This window comes from Seriola aureovittata, chromosome 1, assembly GCF_021018895.1.
Source record: "Seriola aureovittata isolate HTS-2021-v1 ecotype China chromosome 1, ASM2101889v1, whole genome shotgun sequence".
Taxonomy (NCBI): Eukaryota; Metazoa; Chordata; class Actinopteri; order Carangiformes; family Carangidae; genus Seriola; species Seriola aureovittata.
The window spans coordinates 3,007,293-3,028,747 of NC_079364.1; the positions used below are offsets into that span (position 1 = coordinate 3,007,293).

Consider the following 21,455-nt stretch of genomic DNA (forward strand, 5'->3'; position numbering starts at 1 on the left):
CTTGCACAACTCTTCGACTTACCTAATGTCAACTCTCTACAATTGTGTGCCGGACATAATTTCACCTCATTCACTAATGTAGTGGATTCGATCTCTTCGTTCCGTTCTGTTTTCTTTTGGAAGAAAAGCAGTTCCGACAACAAAAATCTACACAATAACGTTATTAGCAAAAACATCCACAGCAGTAGCAAGTAACTGTGTGGTGAGATGGGTGATGGTGGTGTTTCACAAAATATCTTCAGCATTTCTGATGAGATTAACTTTATAAGAACATGTTCTGAGGCTACTAGTAAGTATGCTGTCACTCTAACCTTCCTCTAAATAATGATGAGTAACACCAATTATGTGCTGCTGGAAACTGTTGGATTTATTCCTGAAATAAATAAAAAATATGCTCAGATGTGTGGCTCTATGACTGTGATATATTATTTATTATTTTTATTATTTTAAAAATAATAAATGTTATTATCACATTTAAAGGTGCTATATGAAAGTATTTTTTATTGCTCAGGAGAAACGCTGTGAGTTCATTCCTTTACTCTCCAGAGGTGAGTTTGTTTGTTTCTTTCACGTCTTTTCTTTGCGACCTAACGAAGTTTCTTTGACTGAGGACAGACCGGATGAGACGGTGACTCATCATCGCCTCTCGAGGTACAACGTGGTATTACAAGACGGGCTGGGGCTAGCTGGTTAGCATGCTAACTTCAGCAGTTGTAAACCCAGCAACATAACACATGATGTGAAAAGTGTTATTTCTTCACATTCTTTTGATAATTTCGTGAACTAAAACACTTACATGCAGCACCTTTATAAAAAAAAAAAAAAAAAAAACTAAAAATGAAACTACTTTCAAATAAAAAAAACCTTCTGTAAATGTCTAGGACAAATACATTATAATATTTCCACCAATGGAAAGAGACTCTTTTCAAGAGTAATTATATATTAATGAAGGAAAGTGCACTTAAGGTATCTATTATGTAGTCCGTTTTACTGTATTCATGCCAGAAGACTTTACTTACATCTTCAGTGAAAGTGTGTCTGTCTGTCTCCTTCTGTTATCTTCAACAAAAAAAATATCTTTGTCTTTCATTTGTCTTTCTCACATATTATTTTTCTAGACTTTATTTTTTAGCTAACGTCATTCAATCCATAATTCATTCATTTATATGTATTAATGATTCCTACAATCATCTCATATTCTTTTATAATAAATGTAAACGTGTCCAGCAGGTCAGAGATGTTGAGTCTTAAAGACCCGTGGTTTCGTTTTACCGCTCAGTCGTGCAGAACCGCAGAATGAATTTGGCTTCCCTCAACAAATGAAGGTAAAATTGCCAGAAATAATTGGTTATATTTGACCTTTGTTTTGTAATTGCTGGCGAGACCCAAACAGACATTATGATAAACAATTTGCTCAGTTTCTCAGAACCACTGCAGTTAATTTCCAATTTCCTGAGAATAATCAACTTAGTGCTTCCGAACTGCGCGTATTTTATTTTTCAAGTTAGACACAGTTCTCTAACACTGTTATTGCAGCCGATGTGAAGCTGTGCAGTAAGTGGATACTAACAAGCCCCTGATTAGAATATCCGTGTAATTTTCACTCTTATGTCATGATGAAAATCAATATACACAAACAGTGAAGGGGCATTTTTGGCGGTTTATTCTTTTCAGTCTGAGAAATCCGATCCGTCAGATCCTGTTCGGAGGTTAAAAACCTGCAAATTCAAACCAGACGAGCTGCACTTCTTTGCGAAGGTCTCGTTCTATCTCAACGGTTAGTCCACTGGAGGGCTGTGACTGGAATGACAAATATGCATCTCCGCAGTAAAAGCCCCAGTTACGATTCTGCAGTGCAAACACAGACACCTTTACCTGTCCAAACCCCATCACCAGTGGGAGCTAGCTGAACCTGTATTTATTAGCTAACACAGAGGATTCTGATGGAAGCGCAACGTGCGCTACGATAACAGGAGTTAAAGGCAGCGACGTGCAATATGTGGATCGCACGCTCTGAACTCTCCATACTCACTTCTATGAGTCACACTCACACCTACAGTGAGAACATGTGATGTAAGGCTGTAATTAGACTTATATATGTATGAGAATGTAAATCTGTTACTACGGATTTCATCACGTTTCATCTGCTAATTATAAAGATAAAAATCTGGTGTGGACACTGTATTTTCTTTCTTCCGTGTCTTTTCAATGCGCTGGCTCCACTTTTTTGGCAACTTCAGAACAGGAAACTTTCCTCAGCTGCTTCCTTCCAAGTGCCACTGTGTTTATTGCTTGAGGCACTGTAGCACACAGTGTTAACTGCCTGTTGAAACCAGGTTCCTTTACACTCTACAGCACACCGAAAGATGTGTATTCATACGAAGTTCACTTTATTTTTTTTTATTTTTTGTTTGTATGTGTGTGTGTGTGTGTGTGTGCTGTTGATGGACACTGTGCTCTCCCACTGCAACGTACAGGAAGAAGTAGAGGAGCTACTCACAGATAAAAATAGTGTAGAGTTGAGACAGCTCCAGAAAGAATTTAGGAAACAAAGCATGAATTATATCTTTGGTATAACATTTGTTTTCTTGTTGTGAAATTTAAACAGGCACCCGAGTGGAGCTATTTGTCCACTGCTGGTGCAGAAATGTCTTCACAAGTAGGTCTCCGCCTTGTTTCATTCTCACACACGAGCACGCAGCGGCATGATAATAATAGCCGCTGTAGGTCCTGTGCTACTCCACTGATCGACAGTTGGCGATTGGGAGTGCGACAAGAAACACAGCAATGCACCAGCAAAGACAGAGACTGAGAGATAGCAAACACGGACTTAAACAACACAGGGTTTAAAATATTTAAGGTTTTTAGCTTTGCGAGTGTTTTATAAGGAGGGAAATTCACTCATCGCATTTATCTAAGGACACACAGTGTGTTTTTGGTCGGAAAACACTAAGAAAAAACAACTCTGTCTGTTTACAGGAAAATTCCACAGAGTATCTTTAAACAAGAGTAATTGTATAAAAATTGCAGTTTGGTCCAAATCTAGTATCTTGCATCATCTCGTATCTTTTTCCTCTTAGATGTTAACAGACTTCATTGATGTGCACTAACAGAAAAAACACTCTCTAACTCGATACTAGGGAGGTAAAGCACATACACGACAGTACGCGTAAGTAGAATAGCATTAGCTGTGAAGCTAATGACGATCCCACCTCCCTCAGGATTTGGCATCAGCGCTTAAAATGAAACGGTTGAGGGTCGTTGTGTTGTTTGCTGGGGTTTTGTGTAACCCACCGCACAGGAGGAGATTATTGGAGGAAATACAGAGATACCAATCAGCCTAAGTAGACCAGAGTCCTGTGCACAGTGCGCCTCACCGTTCTGACTCGGTTGCTGATTCACAGTGTCTCACCCCTTTTTCTTTCATCTGCATTTTCTGTGGCATGAAGTCTCCAAACTGCTTGTATTTTCCAATGCTTAGCATTCCCCAGCTGACCTACAGTAACCGGTGTGTACTTGGCATTAATTCAGCTATACAGTGAGGTGCAGCGGTAAGCACATAAACAGACTATTTAAAGAGCCCTGCCTCTTTTCTCCTCCCTGTTTGTCCAGCATGCATTCATTATCCCTCTTCCAATCCACGAACAACAAAGCAACAGAGGGGAAATGAACTTGTTTAAAAGCTTCGTATTTAAAGGGTGTTTGTGTGGAAAAGGCAGCTCAACAAATTCCCAAGAGCACGAGATCACTGTTAATCCGGTTTGGTTGGAAGTAATATTTTATTATTAGTCCTATCCATTTAAGTAATGGGATTCTGCTCGCTACGCAGCCAAGCACTATATTCACCTGTTGTCGACTCAGGTTGGGAGGTGCTGGATTAATTTTAAGGCAGTGTAAGTTGTATAACACATTACACAAGCTTTGAGAGACTCACGGGATGAAGAGTCAGAGACATGGGACGCCCCAATACGCTGCTGCAGCCGCTAAATACTCCGGGCCGGCAGGGGAACGCTGTTCAACAGACTCAGAGCAAACTGTCAACTTTCTCTTACAGGAAACACTGAAAATGGATTTTTAAGGCGTCTGTATTTAAAAGTATATACTGTAAGTATATTTTAATCTGTGGACAGCAACTCTTCCATCCATTAAGTGGATCTGAATGCACCTGTGGAGGATTTGAAGGGCTGTGCCTTTCAGCCTCTCCTCAAACTCAAGGACAGACACTCACTGGGTTGCAGTCAATGCCCACAGCAGGTGACACCGCGGCGCCTTTGTCTGGACTGAGACTGATAAGGAGAAGATTGACAAGGTCGTGATGAGCGGGGACAATTTTTTTTTTTTTTTAAACTCCCACAGGTGACGATTGTCCACATCTTTTTAAGCCTGTCAGGTTTCCAGCCTGACACTGATCTTTTGACTTTCTCTCACCCTCTCTCTCTCTCTCTCTCTCTCTCTCTCTCAGTGTCTGTGGGATCCCACGCAGAGCGACTTTGTTTCTCTATGATTTCTAACGGTTTGATTTCTGTTGCGGTATTTAAAAAAAAAAAAAAAAATAGTATTGCAACAAGAAGCAAAGAGCATATAATACTCCATGACATCTTCAAGTAAGGGTTAACTATTTCATGAAATCCTTTCAGAATCATGTGAATACGAGTTTCCAGTTTTGTGGCGCTGCAACTAAAGACCGTTCTCATTATCGAAAATCTACTCGTTACTTTCTTCAGCATGTCAGCAAACTGCAAGGTCCACAGGGTCCAGGGCCTTGCACTGACAAAACTCAGTCATATAGAATTTACTGTAATAGTAGAGTAAGAAAAACCACACAAGATATTCATGGCTAAGAAGCTGGAACCTGCAACGTTTTTTTGCCAGTTTTGCTTGAAAAAATGACTTAATCGATTATGAAAAGTGTCGCTGATTAATACCCCGACAATCGAGCGCTGCCACTGTCTGATCCAGTTACTGATTAATACTGAGGCAGCGGCTTAACAAGAAATCTGCATCCCCCCTTTTGTTTCTCTACAGGTTCTTTTGTGAAAACGGCACCTGCCTGTTTTTAGAACTCGGGGGTTTCACACAACAAGCGCACATAATGTGCTCACCACAATGAACACGTTAAAACGCTTCCAGCCGCAAGAGCAAATTATTCCCAACGCCTGCAGGTGGGCAGACGCGATGCGCTTTGTAGTGCAGATTCACACTAAATACAGACACACACACACACACACACACACACACACACACACACACACGTTGCTTTATACCACACTCGTATGACTTTGTGATAAGTCCAGTCAGGTTCTCAAGGTGAAAAACACACTGAACTTTTTAATTACATCCTGAAAACGCATGCAACACGCTGCAGGCTGTTTGAACTGAGATTGACTGTTGTGTAATATTTCAGGTTGCCACTCTGCACATGCTGCGTCAAGGAGTTAAAAGTAATAAGGATTCATGGAGTGTATTATTTTAAATCAAGTATTAAATGTTGTGTATTTCAGAGCCGCCACGAAAAGCTTTTAAAAGTCAGAGGGTAGATGTGAATATTTAAGCACTAATCTCAGTGTCTTATTGTCTGAACGTGGTGATGTGGTGACTATTTGTCATATTCATATCCACTTGTATTGAAACCACAACAAGTCATGTTGACAACAGGAAGCAGCACTATGGCAATAAAGCCTCATTAGAAGACGACGCACTCGTCTGTGAGCCGGATCTCACGGGAAAGCACGTCGCTGGATATTGTGCTGTTTTATACACGAATGACTGGGGTCCAATGCATCACTGTATCTATACAAAGACACTGTGGAAAGCTTTGAGATTAGATTGAAACACCGGCCAAAATTCTGACACTGAAACAAAGTCACAGATATAAACAGAGATAGAGAGATGGAACAAAATAGCACTAAAACTTTGTATGTGTTGCAGTTCTGCCTGAATAATAATGAAATAGCCATGAGAACACATTGTACACACAGCACTATTTCCTGGAGGAGGGCTCGCAGAGTATGAATATGTTGAGTGGCGTTTGCTGTAAAGATGACACACACACACACACACACACACACACACACACACACACACACACACATACATACAGAAAATATTAATTAATGCATTCATATGATAATATTATTCAACAGAGGTCAGTGAAAATCAATGACAGAGTTCTTTAACTTATCACTTCCATCAAAATCAGCATCCTAAATAACACTCACACCGCCTTGGCTACCTTGGAGACCGCCGCCTTGTAAACGACCTTGTGAGTTTCCCATTAAGCGTGCCATCGAGATAAAGGATGCCGTCGTGACAATCATTTCACAAAAAAAGGACGCCAACCTTTTTTTCCGCTGCACACACTCGGAGATCCTCATCTCTACAATAAAAGGCGTCTGATTCGGTCGCACGTCAGTTAAAAAAAGTGGTTGTGTCGTGTTGTGATGGTGTTTTTTTTTGTTTGTGTGTGTTTGTGTTGCTGGTGGGGTTTGTGGGCAATAAGAACACGGACACATTTTAATGGATTTGGAGCAGAGATTTTCCATTTGCCTGTCTTTAACAGTATCCTGGAAGTAGGTAATCCCAAAACCCCGCATTCATCCTCCAGGGACTTTCATAAAGCTCATTAAATCAGTGTTAATCCAAACACCTGTCATCAAATGCTAATTTGCTAAACACGCCAGGGAGGTTGTTTGGTATAAGTTATTTAACATCTGAGGTGAGTTTTTGAGAATACGACTCCGGACGGTTAATGAAGTTCCAAACAGGAATACTCTGTGAATCCTAATGTGGAGCTCGCAGATTCAGATCTGTGCTAAATGTCCCCAGCAACCTCCACGCTCGCCCCAAACTCAATCTGTGTTTAGACATTAAAGGGCTCCAGTGTAACTGTGTCCCTATTAGACCGATTATAAGATTAGAGACACATTAGAATGCATCCCTAATCCCGGCAGTCAAGTCAGGACAGTAAGCAAGGCAAAGGGAAAGCTCTGAGAACACAACGCACAACAGTCTGCGCTTAGACACACACCATCGCCATCTTGTCATAATAACCAAACGCCAGGTAGCGTTTTTTTGCTGGTGATCTCTTCTAGGCGGCAGCTAATTGCCACTGCTGGGATGTGATTTCACTCGGGGGGTCAGCACATTTTGTGGAGCGCAGGGAGTGTGCAACGCGTGTGGATTTGCATGCATGTGGCCCCTCTGTGTTTTTTATGTAAATACCCGAGTCTCGCCTTTTCATAAACTACAGCTCTCTCCTTTTTTTTTCTGTTTTGTGTGTGTGGGAGCTTCAGCACTCCTGGGGAAACGGTGCTTTGCAGCCAAATTGACATTCACTGGAGTGTGCCCCCCTCCTGTCATTTTGTCAACACCATCACTGTGTGGAGCTCAGCCAAGCAAGACATCTGACAGACAGGCAAATGGGAGTGGTGGACTTCAGCAACATAACACCCTCTCGCTGCCCTCTCTGTGCCCAGCGGTGAGGTTCAACGCACGTACTCTACATACACACACACACACACACACACACACACACCAGAAAAAAGGCCATGTTTTTTGAAAGCTGGACTTCATATTTGCTCTGTGGTAGTTTCCACTTCAAAAAGACGACAAAAAAAAGAAAGAAATATCAGCAAGAGGTTGAACTGCATGAGTGAGTTTCCATTTGTTGCCCAATAGTAAACCTGACACTAAAAAATTGATTGGCAAGTGACAATACGCCTTTAATCCTGCAGGCATCATCCTAGGAGCATTGTTTCAGGGTCACATAAAATGGCTGGGACGTCCTCGAGGACGTTTACAGTTTTTTGTTTTTTTGTTTTTTTTCCAACGCCAGCCTCACAAAAGAAGAGCACTTTTAAAATCTGGACACTTGCCAATCTATTAAAATGGCATGTTGCTAATTGAATGCTGTAAATGCACAATACAATGCAAATTCCAAGAGAGGCAGAAAATACAGCTCAATTTGAATATAGCATTCGTTTCACATCGGTCACAAATTCATGCAAATTGTTGCTCTTTTGACCAAAGCCTGTGGACTAATGACATCTCTGGCTCTTCACATTTCCTCTAGACACTATTTTCCTTTTGCAGCGAACAAGCAGGCGTCTCGAAAGTGCCATCAAACGCCGAGGTCTGCGGGCATATACTCCACAATCAGAATATAAAACAAAACATTTGTGAGATAAACTGCCACCATTGGCAGCGAACGGCTTCTCTGTGCTAAATGCCGCATGTCACCGCCGAAAATCCTCTCCTTTCCGCATGCACACCCAACAACACACTTATCAGTCAGGTGTCATGGCAAAACACTGGAAAAACAGGGCGATAGGCGACTCAAATGTAACCAGCACTTGTCAGCCAAGATGGATCCTGACACCAGAATATGCTCAGGAAATGATTAGATAAAAATAACAGAATCCGCCTGGGCGTCTTCGAGGAGGTGTGCTGCCGGCTGATAAAGGATTCAGATTTATGTAGCCTTCACCAAAAGAAGCAGATATTATGTTTCTAGAAGAATGGTACACGGGAGCTTGGTTAGGTGATGTACAGTATATACCCAGCAGAGAGCACAGAACAAATATGGAGGGGTTAATAAAAAGACAGGAAATGAAAAACAGCACCCGTTTGGCAGGTGATATCTGGAAATCAATTTCAGCTCTCGGACGTTTGTTTTGTTTGTCCTTGAATATTGGCAGTGCATCTGTCAGACAGTGTTTCTCTGACATGTGCTTATACTACAATACATTACACAGCCGGCGCCTGAGAAGACACTGCAGGTGATTTGTGCATCGGGGGGAAGAGGTTAGTAATCAAGTGGGCAACTCGCATCAAAGATGTTTTGTCGAATTACACTGAAGACCGCTGACAGCTGTTTTAAATTCTGACACTCATCAAATCCCTGCTCTCAGCGCTAATCAGACTTCAATTACTCAACAAAATGGTACCTACACCGAGGCTCGCGCTCAGTCCAGCGCACCGCACCTGATTAATTGGTGGGATCGCTGTGCCGGCCCCAAATATTTCCTCTTCATCAGTGTGAATGCTGATTCGGCATCCAGCAACCACTTAGCAACCAATTCAGCATTTAGATACAGTAGAAATCATTGCAAGATCACAATGTACCATCTGCTTGTGTTCAACCTTTTTTCTACTATTTATCATTTTCAATATATTCTGCTTTTTTTTTCTGCCACTGAAATGAATGGGAGGAATGTTCAAACACTGAAATCCAACCACCTCAGCATACTTTCAGCCAGAAACTTCATTCAAGCCTTAAACTGATCCAAAGACCTATCTTGTTTTCGGATTATTACTACTTACATTTTTTTTTGTACTTCTGCTCTTATGACTCTCACATCTTTCACTTCACACACTGAATTCATACATTAAGCTCTTTCACAGTGTGACCACTTAAGCAATAAGACTTGGGGCTTTTGAATCGTTAGCCCCTGAGCAACAAGAACAACCCATCAATGTTAAATGACCCCTCCCTCTCGTGAGCAAATACACAAATACAGGCACTTTTAAAATACCATACCATACATCAGTTATTATTCACACTATCAACACAAATCACACACACACAACTTGTGTTTCACCCTTCAAAATAAGAGTCTCAACCAGGTTAGAGGAGTCAGAAGTTCGGCTGTTCATTTCAATTGGTGGTGAGGAACCACATTGCCAGATTTTCAAAGTAAAAGCCTCAAGAGAGTTCGAAGGGCTTGACAGAGACAGACACAAAAACACAAAGAGGGCGAGAGAGAGATAGACACTTAGAGAAGACATGCTCATACACAGTGCAGACGTAATAACACAGTTTAGCTTGAGCTTGATTAGACAACATCTCAGCAGCTATTCAGCTTTAACTTTTCATCAGAGAGCAATAGATAAAGGAAGACAGCAGCAGCAGAAGCGGTGCCACCACATTTTCTGCAGGTATTGCATAGTCTGGATTCAGATTTGCTTCAGTCTGGACTGGAATTACCTATTAGGGACAGCTGTCCCAAAATAGCTTCAAATGGCCCACAACAGTTCACAAACCAAATTGTACCGAGCAGAGACTAATCTGATAGCTGATGCCGCTCCCCTGAAACACACTGCTCAGCTATAATTCCTGCAGGGGGATGGGGGGACGCGGATCTCCCTGAATGCTGTGGGAAAGCGAGTCCACGCCCCTCAGCATTGTGTTGTGTTTCACACAACAGCTGCATGTGGCAGGTTTTTGCTGCTTGCTCACTTGCCTTTGGGAACATCGCTCCGATATAACAATATTTACAGTTAAGCAAAAGAAAATTGTCAATTCTCAAAAACTCTGCCGTACCATTTCACCAGATAGGGGAACATTTCTGGCTGTGTCTGGATTTATAGAGTTTTTTTTTTTTTTTTTTTTTAATCAAACCTGCAGCACCTAGATTCTTTATCAAACTACCTGAACCCGCCACAGGCAGGTGTCTACACAGGGTTCTTCAACTTCCACACAATATAATAAATCCAAATATCATAATATAGATATGGAATTCATTTTAATTCAGTAGAAAGATTTTACTCATGGTGATCAACACACAGGTGTGTTCCTGCTGTTATTTGTGAATGCCTGTAAGCACAGTGGCACATGTACTGTCTTTGTTGGATGGTGTTTATCTCTCAGGATTGTGCAGGATTACAGGAGATTACATTTAAAAAGAATGAAGTAGAATATGATGTTTTGTGCTGGAAAATGGACATTCAACATATTTCATGTGCTGAGCGGTGAAGAATAGATATTATTATTAGTTATTTTGGTGAAAAATGAGGTTTAGATTGGGATTTCCTTTTCCAAATTCAAATGACTAATTGATGTATTCTATGTAAAAAACAAGCTGTGAAGCTCTGTAGCACCATGTTTAAGAGACTGAAGCTGAACAAAGAATCTTCTATAGTTTGAAGAGTTTAAATTTGTCTTTTCTCATTTCCAATGCACTGCTTGTGTTTTTTCTGAACTTTCAAAATCTGAAGAGATAAAGACTGAAAATACTGAGGATGAAAACACGTCATTTTATTCTCCAGCACTTCAGCTGCATGTGGTTTCGTTCAGCTGTGTGGACCGAGGGCACCGTTTCATACAATGTTCTCTGCAGGTGTTTGTGAATTTCTGTTCCTCAGAAAGAAAAAACCCCAGAGAAGACTGTGACCGTGAATTCACAGCACAGCTGTTTGAAGGGGCCGTGGTGTTTTGCGCAGGTGCTCCTGGTATTGTGCCCGGCACTTTAGCTGGAATAGATTTCACGTCACTTCTCCCTTTGTTTACTTAGCACTTATTATAATTGAAGTCTTTGTACATTTCTAATTATTCATAAAGTTTTAAGTCTCCAGGCAACTTTTGCCGTTAACAACGAGCAACTGTCGGGTCGTTTTCTTGCTTAAATTCCACTTGAACCATCAACAGGAAAATTCTAGTTTGGAAGCCATAGCCAAGCATTTAGCATACATTAATCTTTAGTGCATGGACTTGGGTGGTTGTTCCTTGGCAAAAACAAGAAAGCTTTTACAAAAAGGAGCAGTCTCAATAGATAACAACATAACTAGAGCACAGAGAAACGGTGTGACCCACTAAATATATTGATTATAAGGACAAAGCACGGAGCTGCATCCGTGTTTTTCTTACATAATCTAACCGTTTTTGTGTAGACCTGTATTATTTATGACCCTCATCTTTTGTTCATGCCAAAACCAATATCTCCACATTTTCTGATCCCTCAGATATTTTGTGAGTAATGCCTCTGAGCACTTTGGTTCGTTCCGCAGTGAACCAATTATGAGCCATTAAACAGCTGAACAGAGTGAAATTGGGGAATGGATAGATTCCTGGTGGCAGCTTAATGATTAGAAAAGTAGTCTATGACTGAGAGCTGAATCCCACAAAAGGCTGAGAAAATCAGGGTGGGCAAGGTGAACATGTAACCCCCCCACCCCCCCACCCCCTCCATCCCACAAACTAACTGCTTCAGTGGAGCCGTTCAAAAGAAGACCATGTGATCTGTGAAGGGCGGCTCCCCCGGTGTCAGAGAGTGTAACTTTGTGAATGTGAAACATGCCGTTGCCGAGACGTGTGTCTGCTTAGCAACTGCTCTCCGGGTAAATAAAAGGTGGAGAAAGACCTACGGCAGCTGGGAGGTAAAGGAAACAGCAGGTAAATGTTTCGTCTCCATCAGTGTGAATGACATTTACGCGTGATATTTAAACCCAGTGTACTGTAGCTGCTGTAATTAATGAATTCCCACAGGATTTCTATGTTAAGGGTTTGTGGCAGAGAAAATGTCTTAATGAATATCTGCTCATCAGGAGCAGATTTACCCAGGATTCAACTGTGATGTTAAATGTTTATAACCTGTTGTAATTTTTGTTGTTTTGTTTGCCTGTAGTCAAACTATTTTGATCCGTTTCTGCTAGCGTCAATCATTTTCAAATTAATCTGTTTACACCCCCTGGAAATGCAATCCAACATCATTCGGTAATTAGACATCACCAATCAGTGTCGTTCTGTAAAACATGTCTCATGACATTAAAAGCCGAAGCAACACAATGTTAAAATGCTGAATGATTCCGCACCAATGCAAAAACAAATTCTCCACTGAAATTTGAAGTTTGTGCCTTATGAATAAAGTAATAATGTTATTATGCTAAACTAGCTTAAATGATTAAGACAAACAGAACAAATCCCGGGGAAGTTGTTTAATTCTTTAGGGGGCTGTTTAAGATTAATAAGATTATTTAAATCTCATAATTTCTTAAGCAGAAATGCCAAATATCCTGCTGTTCCAGCTTGTCCAGCATGAGGATGTGCAGATTTTCTCAGTTTGATACGATGGTAAACTCAGTATCTCTTGGTTTTGGTCCGTTGTTCGGACAACACAAGATATTTCATGGACTTTTTCTCACCAGTTGCAGCCCTAACATTAATCAGCTGAATATAAACGGAACTATTTATGACTGTGTGAACTGATTCAGATGATTCATCCGTCCTGGGGGCTCCAGGAAAATTAATATCTAAACTGAATAACTGCGAAATAAAAAGCCAAGATCTTATTTAGACTCCGACAAAGACGTCAGGATCAAACTGAATATGATCATGTGAAATGAGGAGGATAAATACACTGTGGCTTAAATGTAATTTCATGGCATCTACAGTACGTCACACAACATATGAAGGGCCCTGAACATCACTTTACATTCATGAGCAAGTGACCGAGGCATTCTCCTTTTGCTTCAGAGGGAATTGACTCATTGGTGCTCGATAACAATCCGGTGGAAAGAGCAGAGGCAATTTATATGTCATGTGCCAGTGGGACGAGAGACGGTGCACAGCTTTTGTTTATTATGGTTTTACATATTGCACTTCACTGTAAAACAAAAAGCAGAGCCTTTCGCTAATGACTCATTACTGAAAGAACACAAGCATCCTGTTTATGGGGACTGGGCAATTAAGTGCCTGCCAATTACAAGAGTCACTGTGACAACCGAACTCTAATATCTATACTGACAGCACCGAAGGAGTGGAAGCAAGTGCTGGATGATGCAGCAGTAATGATTTACATCAGAAACTGTAGCCTCCTTAAAGCAGCTCTAATCTATAGGTTTACAGTGACAATATAAAATGACAACGTGATGAACAGACACTGAATTTCTGCCCTGAATCTGAAGCTCTCCTCAGCTTTGTGGAGCTTTATGGAGGCTCAGCTCTGTGTTTAGATGTGCTGCCCTTAACTTTACCGTTCTGGTTGACTCTCCACACATCCTTCCTCATACCTTCATGTTCAGCAGCAGCAGCAAGCAGCTGTTTTTAGCACAAAAAAAAAAAAAAAAAAACACTGTACCACTGTCTGCTGAGCACCAAACAACAGAAAGAGTTAGCAGCTGGTGAACATGGTGGAGCATTCAGCAGCTAAAGAGCCTCATGTCTCCCTCGGGGAGTTGGTAGAGACCGAAAACAGAGCTAAAAGAGAGTGAACACTGGCCTTACACACACCAGGCAGAAGCAAAAATGATTTCAAATGATTTTATCTGTTGCTCTGCATATGTAAATATACACACAACTTGTTTCTGCTGCCCCCTAGTGGCCAAAAGAAAATCAGTTATCGTAGCGTTGAATTCGAGGTAGAGTATGTAGAGAAGACAACGTGTACCAAACAAGTAATAATTAATGTACAGTTGTGATCTCAGTGTATAAGAATTCTTGACTTAAATACCAAATGACCTATTTTAAAGCTGCACTAATCAAACTTTTGTGCTAAAAATGAATCAAATGACAATGTGCGACCACAACAGAGAATCATCACCCCTCAGCCCCGAGTAGCGTTTCCCACAAAACATCTGTGATGGAGCCACTGATGCTTTCAATTCATTTCACTGCCCACAAGTGTCCAATACAGAAATAAGTTCATGTAGTTTTACTGTTTTGTTTTATTTTTACTTTGAATATACTTTAATATATATTTTTGTACTATAGAGTTAAATGACTACAGTGGTTAGCGTTAGCGCTGTGGATGCAGCACGGTGTCGTTCTGTTTCGGGCTTTGTTGCTTGTCGATATTGTGTTTCTGATAACCAATAAAAGAAATATAGTTTACATATTTGATTAAACTGCCCGGTATCAGTTATCCTGTATAAAAATCCTGCCAATACAAATATTGTGATACAACACTTGAAGAGAAAACATGAGTCACTGAGAAAACACTGCAGCAAGTGGTATTATGAATATCGTCTATTCTATTACTATACAGCTTTTGACAATTGGTATTTGCATTTCATCTGAAGTGCATTTCATCTGTCAGTGTTAAGTGCAATTATGCGAATGGTTTCTGAGCTAATTGTTTTGAGCCTTTTAAGATGAAGTTAACGGCAGAGCAGATACGTTTCGCTAAGTAAAAGCAGCAATGTACTCACTATTCTAGTCCTTCATACATATTCTTTGCTATTAAAACACCACCCCTCTTCCACAGTCTGGAAATGCCTTTTAATTTGTGATGATCTTTCCCTCAATCACATCATCCCAAATACCCTCGTCTTAACACAAAGCAAATATTCAGTTTCTTGTATCCCCACCGTTAGTGGATGATGCTGTTCAACGATAAAACCTCGTGTTCCAGGAAGCGTGGTAACAAGTAATCTACGACACACACGCACTCTTGAGTGTTTGAAGAATAAACACCGCTGTTGTTTCAAATGTCTTCTGAGAGCATTGAGAGCAACAGCACAGCACCTGAAATGTGGCCTTGAATATCAAACGTCTGGCTCCTCTTCAACCTGCACCGATCCTGGTCCTTTTAATTACTTTCTCATTTGTAGGAGCCACCCAAGGTTCTGTTTATTGTAGCCCACTTCATTACTGTCATGTGGGCCACTGTGTGGTTGCCATGGTTTGACCATTGCACTATGTCCTTTGAATTTCAATAATCATTCGCGGTCCGATTGGTGCTGAGGACATCACCAGCGTGCACGGATATCATTTCCTCTCATCTTGAGGACTCAAACCCCGCCCCCCGAAAGTCATATCTGTAAACACGTCTCTGCTACAGATGTCATTCGGTGTGTGGATGAGGAAGTCATGCTAATCTTTTCTCCTAGTCATTCTCTCTCTCTCACACACACACACACACACACACACACACACACACCCCAGTGTTTTATGTTGCGTAATGGTGACACAGATCGCCGCTGCACATTAAAAGTCACTCAGAGGTTGCACATCTTCTGACGCTTTAACCGCCTCCCACCCAAACTGCCGCTCCGCAAAACACATAAATGTTTAGGTAAACGGTGCGAGGCTTCTACGATGTCCTTCAGGGGAAAAAAAACAAAAAATAAAGCATCAGTTCATTTAGATTTAGTGATGAAGATCTCACTCAGCTGCAATCAAGACAAACGGCAAAAACGCAGCCAAGCCTCTCTTGAACAAAGACAATACAGCCAGGCTGGCCGCTCCACACCGACCCAGGTACAGCCTTATTTGTTCAGAACAGTTGCTCTTTCATCATCCAAGTGCTAAACAATGCCCATGGATAAGAGGTGGATTGTTTCCACTCAGTCATTATCCCTGCCAACCATTTGTAGTCCATCAATGAATAGATCGACATTACCACCCCCCCACCCACCCCACCCCCACCTCAGTCAATAGTTGGGTCTAATTCCACATCTGCTCCACACTTCCACACTTGACCTCCAGTCATTTCTCACCGTCCCAACGTGTCAGACAGTGTTTGTGAAACACCTCCACGCCGCGAGTTTCATCTGAGCATTTTTAAACTGCAGAGCAAAAAGCAAAACTCAGGCTGCAGGTGTTTGTCAATGAGATATCATGGGGAGTTTTCTCTCAGCTGCTGTACGTCCTGATTGAATTTATTCATTGTCACCCGTAAGAAAGTATTGATCGGATGTAAATGATGATCCGCGGGATGTTTTCAACTCGGCAAAACATGCATCAGACTGAGCGGAGGAGGCCGGAGGAGGCCGGGCAGCCGTCACAACCCTTTGGGCAGAGAAAACAGCTGAACAATGACACGTTGCTTCATCCTTGAAAAAGAGTTTCTATGAAAAGAAAGTGCACAAACACCGAGCAGTTTCCTCACACATTACGCTGATACAGTATCTGGTTTCACCGCTGAGAGTCTCATGAGTCAATATAAGGACAACATGCTGTTATGACAGAAGGGTATTTTACTGGAGAAATGTCCAAGGTCAACAATATAATGTCACATTCATTAGAATTCGTGCCCAGCTCCGTCATTAATCTACATCCCATAAACTATCCTCCTTTTCATGTCTGACCCTAAAGAGAGACTCGTTTAATTTACAGTATGCTCGTATCCACGGGCAGATGTTAAGATATAAAGCGACGCGGCTGTGTGTTTGCACTCTACGTATAATCCCAGGCTCTCTGTAGTCCTGTTAATTGCCGTCCAAAATACTCATAAATATTTGATGCTGTGGAGATCCCACCAGATAGCACCGTTTCCAAGAACAGTCTGCTTAAGGTAGGAGACATCAAAGATGGTGTCAAGAAAATCTGTCAAATATTTTTCTGAGGGCGTGTATAAAAGGTGGAGCCGTTTTATCTGCGGGGGGGAAAAAAAACAAAACAAGCCAAATGGAAAAGAGCGATCGGACTGTGGTCGCCTCCCCAACCCTGACCCAGAGGCGGACAGTCATATCTCATGGGACTAGTGTCAATGCAGCCTTGTCTTCTGCCTAAGTACCAATTGATTTCTGCAATGACACATAGCCCTGCAGCACCATTATGTGCCCTGAGTAACCCACTCAATTCATTAAAAACAAATCCTTCTTAATCAAGTTCTCATATCAGCAGGGGCTGGCACTAAAATAAGGAATTATATTCTGTACTGTTCAATATTGTGAATTCTTGTACTTCTTGTAACATGGTTAAGTTTTTTTTTTTTTTTTTAAATATCAGTGTTTCAGCGTGCGTAACAAAACTGAGAAAGCTCACAAGATGCCTTTCAGATGTTTAGGCTATAAAACAGAATTAGGCGTCGACCAAAGGGTTTAACAAATGCTGCTATCATACGGAAAAAATTGAAACCGTTCCTATTCCATTAATTCACATTCCTTAAGGCAACTCCATCAGGTCACATAATGGGAGGTTGCAGTTAACATATGAAATGGATTCCCTCACGCACCGCTGATGTGACGATAGTGAATCAAGCAAAGCGAGGCAGAGCAATATGTAGACGAGACAGCTCAAGTCACAGTTCATTTTGCAGCAGCAGATACACCTCGCAGTCAGTCCCTTTGACGTTCCACTATCTCAACAAAAAATAAATAAATGAGGATGTCACAAATGATGAGCCTTGTTTTTTTTTTTTGGGCTCATGACCTCCGGAGCAACAACACGAATATGACATGTGTTTTAGGAGCCAATCGACTCCAGAGAGGTTTTGAGCGCCGGCGAGATCAAAAGCAACAACAACAAAAAAAAATCTGCCGACAGAATTAAATTATTCCCTGGAAAATTAAAGCTGAATACCTCTTCAAGATTTTCAGTTTAAAATATGGCACATCAAAAAAAACAAAAACAAAAGAGGAGTATGAATGAAATATTCTGTTCTGCTCTCAACACAATCCGGCCATGTTAGCAATGATAAAAAGCAATTTCCACAGCTTTATGTTAAATGCATCTCTGCCAACTGTTATTGCCTCAGTCAAACCTCTCCAGGGCAGCGCTAGATCAAAAGACAACATAGCACGATATTACACTGGCTAATTACCACTGACTATTAAAAGCATAGCTAATTATGCACATTTGACAGGGATAACAGTAGACAAAACACATGTAGCCCTCTGCAGGAGGAGTGGAACAAAGACAAGAGCGGACATGTGCTACGGATCAACCAGTCTCCCTCTTTTTCAGCTCTGACCTTTAACTGAATCCATTCGTGGACGCTCGTAGTGACGACAAATCTTTAAGAAATATAAAATAACCTTTAGCCGTCCTTGTATGGCCTTATCGCTGCCCTTTTCATTACAATTTAAAATAATGACCATTTTAAAAACTCGTCGTCCTCGTCACCAACACAAATACCACTATCCCATACATTTTGCATACGAGTGTCAAAGTTCAATGTCGGTCTTGGAAAGAGTTCAAATCTTAACAGGCGCTTGATTACAATCGTGACAACTGAGAAAAACTAACAGAGGAAGAAGCTGCAGGTCAAACATCTCACTATATTGATATATTGTAATTAAATACAACACCACAAGCTACAGGTGACCGCAGAGTTCAATCATCTCGCCGACACAACGTCCACGAAACCGATTATGATCCGCTTTAAACCGGTGGGACTTGCTTCAAGAGAGTATTTCAGTCTCCCACACTGGAAAAGATCCTCTTGGGGGTAGGAGTAACTTGTAATCAGATCCCATTTATTATTTTAATTCCTGCAAATAGCTTCTTTTTTTTTTTTCTACCCAATTTCATCATTATAAGATTAGCTGGTCGTAGCTGGAGCTTCCTGTGGGGGGGAAGCGGAGCAGATGCGGCGCCGCAGATCAGTTCAGGTCCTGGCGCATGTTTAGTTTTTATTTTCCTACATTAAAAAGAAAAACCAAATGAAGGTTCAGTAGGTGACGGTTGAGTTGGAAGAAAGCCACCTACACAGCCTCTTCGCTACATGTGGAGTTTGGAAACAAACTTAAAACTGATTATCTGTGTGTTCTGGTAATTACTTTTCATGACATTCCCCCTCAAGAGGCAGCACACAATCTGTGCTGACCTGCCAACAACATCATCACCTCGAGTGCTGGTGACTGTACACACTATAAAAAATAAACCCCAACGGACAAACAAATCAAAATATTAGTTTCATAAGCTTAAAATGAGCTAAATAAGGTATTTATGATCAAAATCAACCAAAAAATACAATGCTGATAAACAGACTGAATTCTTCCAAAAGGTTATTTATGCATGCAACAAAACTGTAGGTGTGTTAAAGGGTGTGTGAGTGCTTAATTTGCTGACTACTAAATGCTAGAGGTTAATACATCAATACTGCCCCTAGTTATATGACTCATACATCATCAGTGTACCTCTCCGCTATTGACAAATATGCTGGATGTGGGCAATAACCTTGACTTCTTTCTCTACAAATCTCTGTCTAATGTAACTCCCAGGGGCAAAAGACATTATTCACATGGTGGAACGTTCATGTGTTTGGCATCACGCTGCAAAAAAATTAAAAATAAATAAATAAAATGTAGGTATTTTGTCTATTTAGTTAATGAAAACAAAAAGAAAAACACTGACTTCAAAGCCATCCTTCTCCCTTCACGTTCATTCCCCTGCAACTGCATTCAACTAATTCACCAAGAAAAGATGAAAAACAGTATTGAAATGTTTTGGGGCAGTGAAGAGAAAAAGGGAAAGGCAAGTTTTATAATGCATGCCTTCCTGCGTGTGATGTCTCCATGGTATAGTCAAAGCCCTGAATTTCCACTCACAGCTCTCATTAAGGCAGCGGTGTCAGGCACTGGCAGAGAAGAAGGATGATTTTATCAATGATTTAATTAATCATCAAAACTCCCCCTGTCCACACATTCCTCTCTTATTCATTCTTCTTACCCATCACTCTTCCTTCAGCTTCTTCCAAAGCCTTACATCGCACACACACACACACATATACAAACGCCGCACGGCAGACAGAGACACACACACACACACACACACACAACTGCTCTTTTTCAAGACACTGCAACACAAGTAGCCTTGTCCTTTCTCACAGTTCCCCCGACTTCAACTTGCTCCCTGCCAGACCAGCGGGCAGCAAAAGTCCCAAAAAGCAATGTCACCACTATTCAAAGAGGCATCGCATTCAGTGAATTACCACCACAAAAGGACAACTGTCCTCAGCCTGCCCAGAACTGAGAAAGATAATAGCCTAGTTCAACAGATAAGCTCTTCCATCCTCCCTTCAAAGTCTCTCAGTCTCCAACATGCTTAGCACACACAGAGGCTCCGCCAGGAGAAATTAAGGCTTCAGTATTTGACAGGACCGAACAGCCCTTCAGATTAGTAATCTAAGATTGCCCATTGTATGCTTTGAACCTATACTCCCTTTTTCTTTCAGAGTCTCTATCAGGAAGAAACTGACAAAAAAACAAAAAAACACCCTCTCCTCTTATTTATCTCTTACCTGGTGTTGAGGCTCAAAGCTGGACAGAGAAGCAGTAAGCAAATAGCTTGGATGAATTTCATAGCTGTCTCACACTCCCGTTCCTTCTCCCTTCTCAGATGCTTTTTGCCTTTCCCCCGTGTCTCTCTCCCCGCTCTCTAGCTCTCCCACTGGCTGCCTGGGTTTTTTAGCGCACTCTCATACACACACACACAGCCCAACACACACACACACACACATACACACACACACACACACACACACACATACAGCCAGACACACAAGCGGCGAGGCAGACAAATGCAACACAGTGGCTCGGTGAGAGGGAGGATCTCTGGCTTTAAATAACACAGGGACACGGACTGACTTGCTAATGGAAAGGAGCGGGTGGGGCTGAAATCAAGAGAGAGATGTGGGAGTGATATGATGTCAGCGCCCGTGCAGCTACAGCTATTGGTGAGAGCCATTCTTGCCATTGTTTGGTGCCGGTTGCTCCTCCAACAATACACCTCTCCATTCATTTCAGCCTGCCTGTTTATACCCGAGACGGAAAGAGCGGGCTGATAGGTGGAGACACGGCAACATTTAATGGGAAGAGCGGCGGAAACCGGGTCATCACTGCAAGGAAACACTCAAAGGGTTCACGGTTCAGCAGCAGCAAAGTCACAGTTCAGTCAAAGTAAGACACTAACAGATTTACAGTGTAATTAGCTCCCAACTCAAAACACAAAGCAAGGTCAGTTTGTTAGTGAGTGAATGATGAAGATGAAAAAAAATGGAAATAATGAACTGTGA

The 21,455-nt window shown here is 41.5% G+C and overlaps 1 protein-coding gene across 1 annotated transcript in view; it reads right to left on the reverse strand.

Annotated features, from left to right (window-relative positions):
* luzp2 (leucine zipper protein 2) overlaps nt 1–20,981 on the reverse strand; it is a 134,689-nt gene extending 113,708 nt beyond the window's left edge. The window contains exon 1 of the mRNA XM_056383919.1: nt 20,682–20,981. Within this exon, the coding sequence (XP_056239894.1) occupies nt 20,682–20,743 (62 nt within the window). The 5' untranslated portion in view covers nt 20,744–20,981. The remainder of the gene's footprint in view (nt 1–20,681) is intronic.
* Between the last annotated feature and the right edge of the window lie 474 nt (nt 20,982–21,455).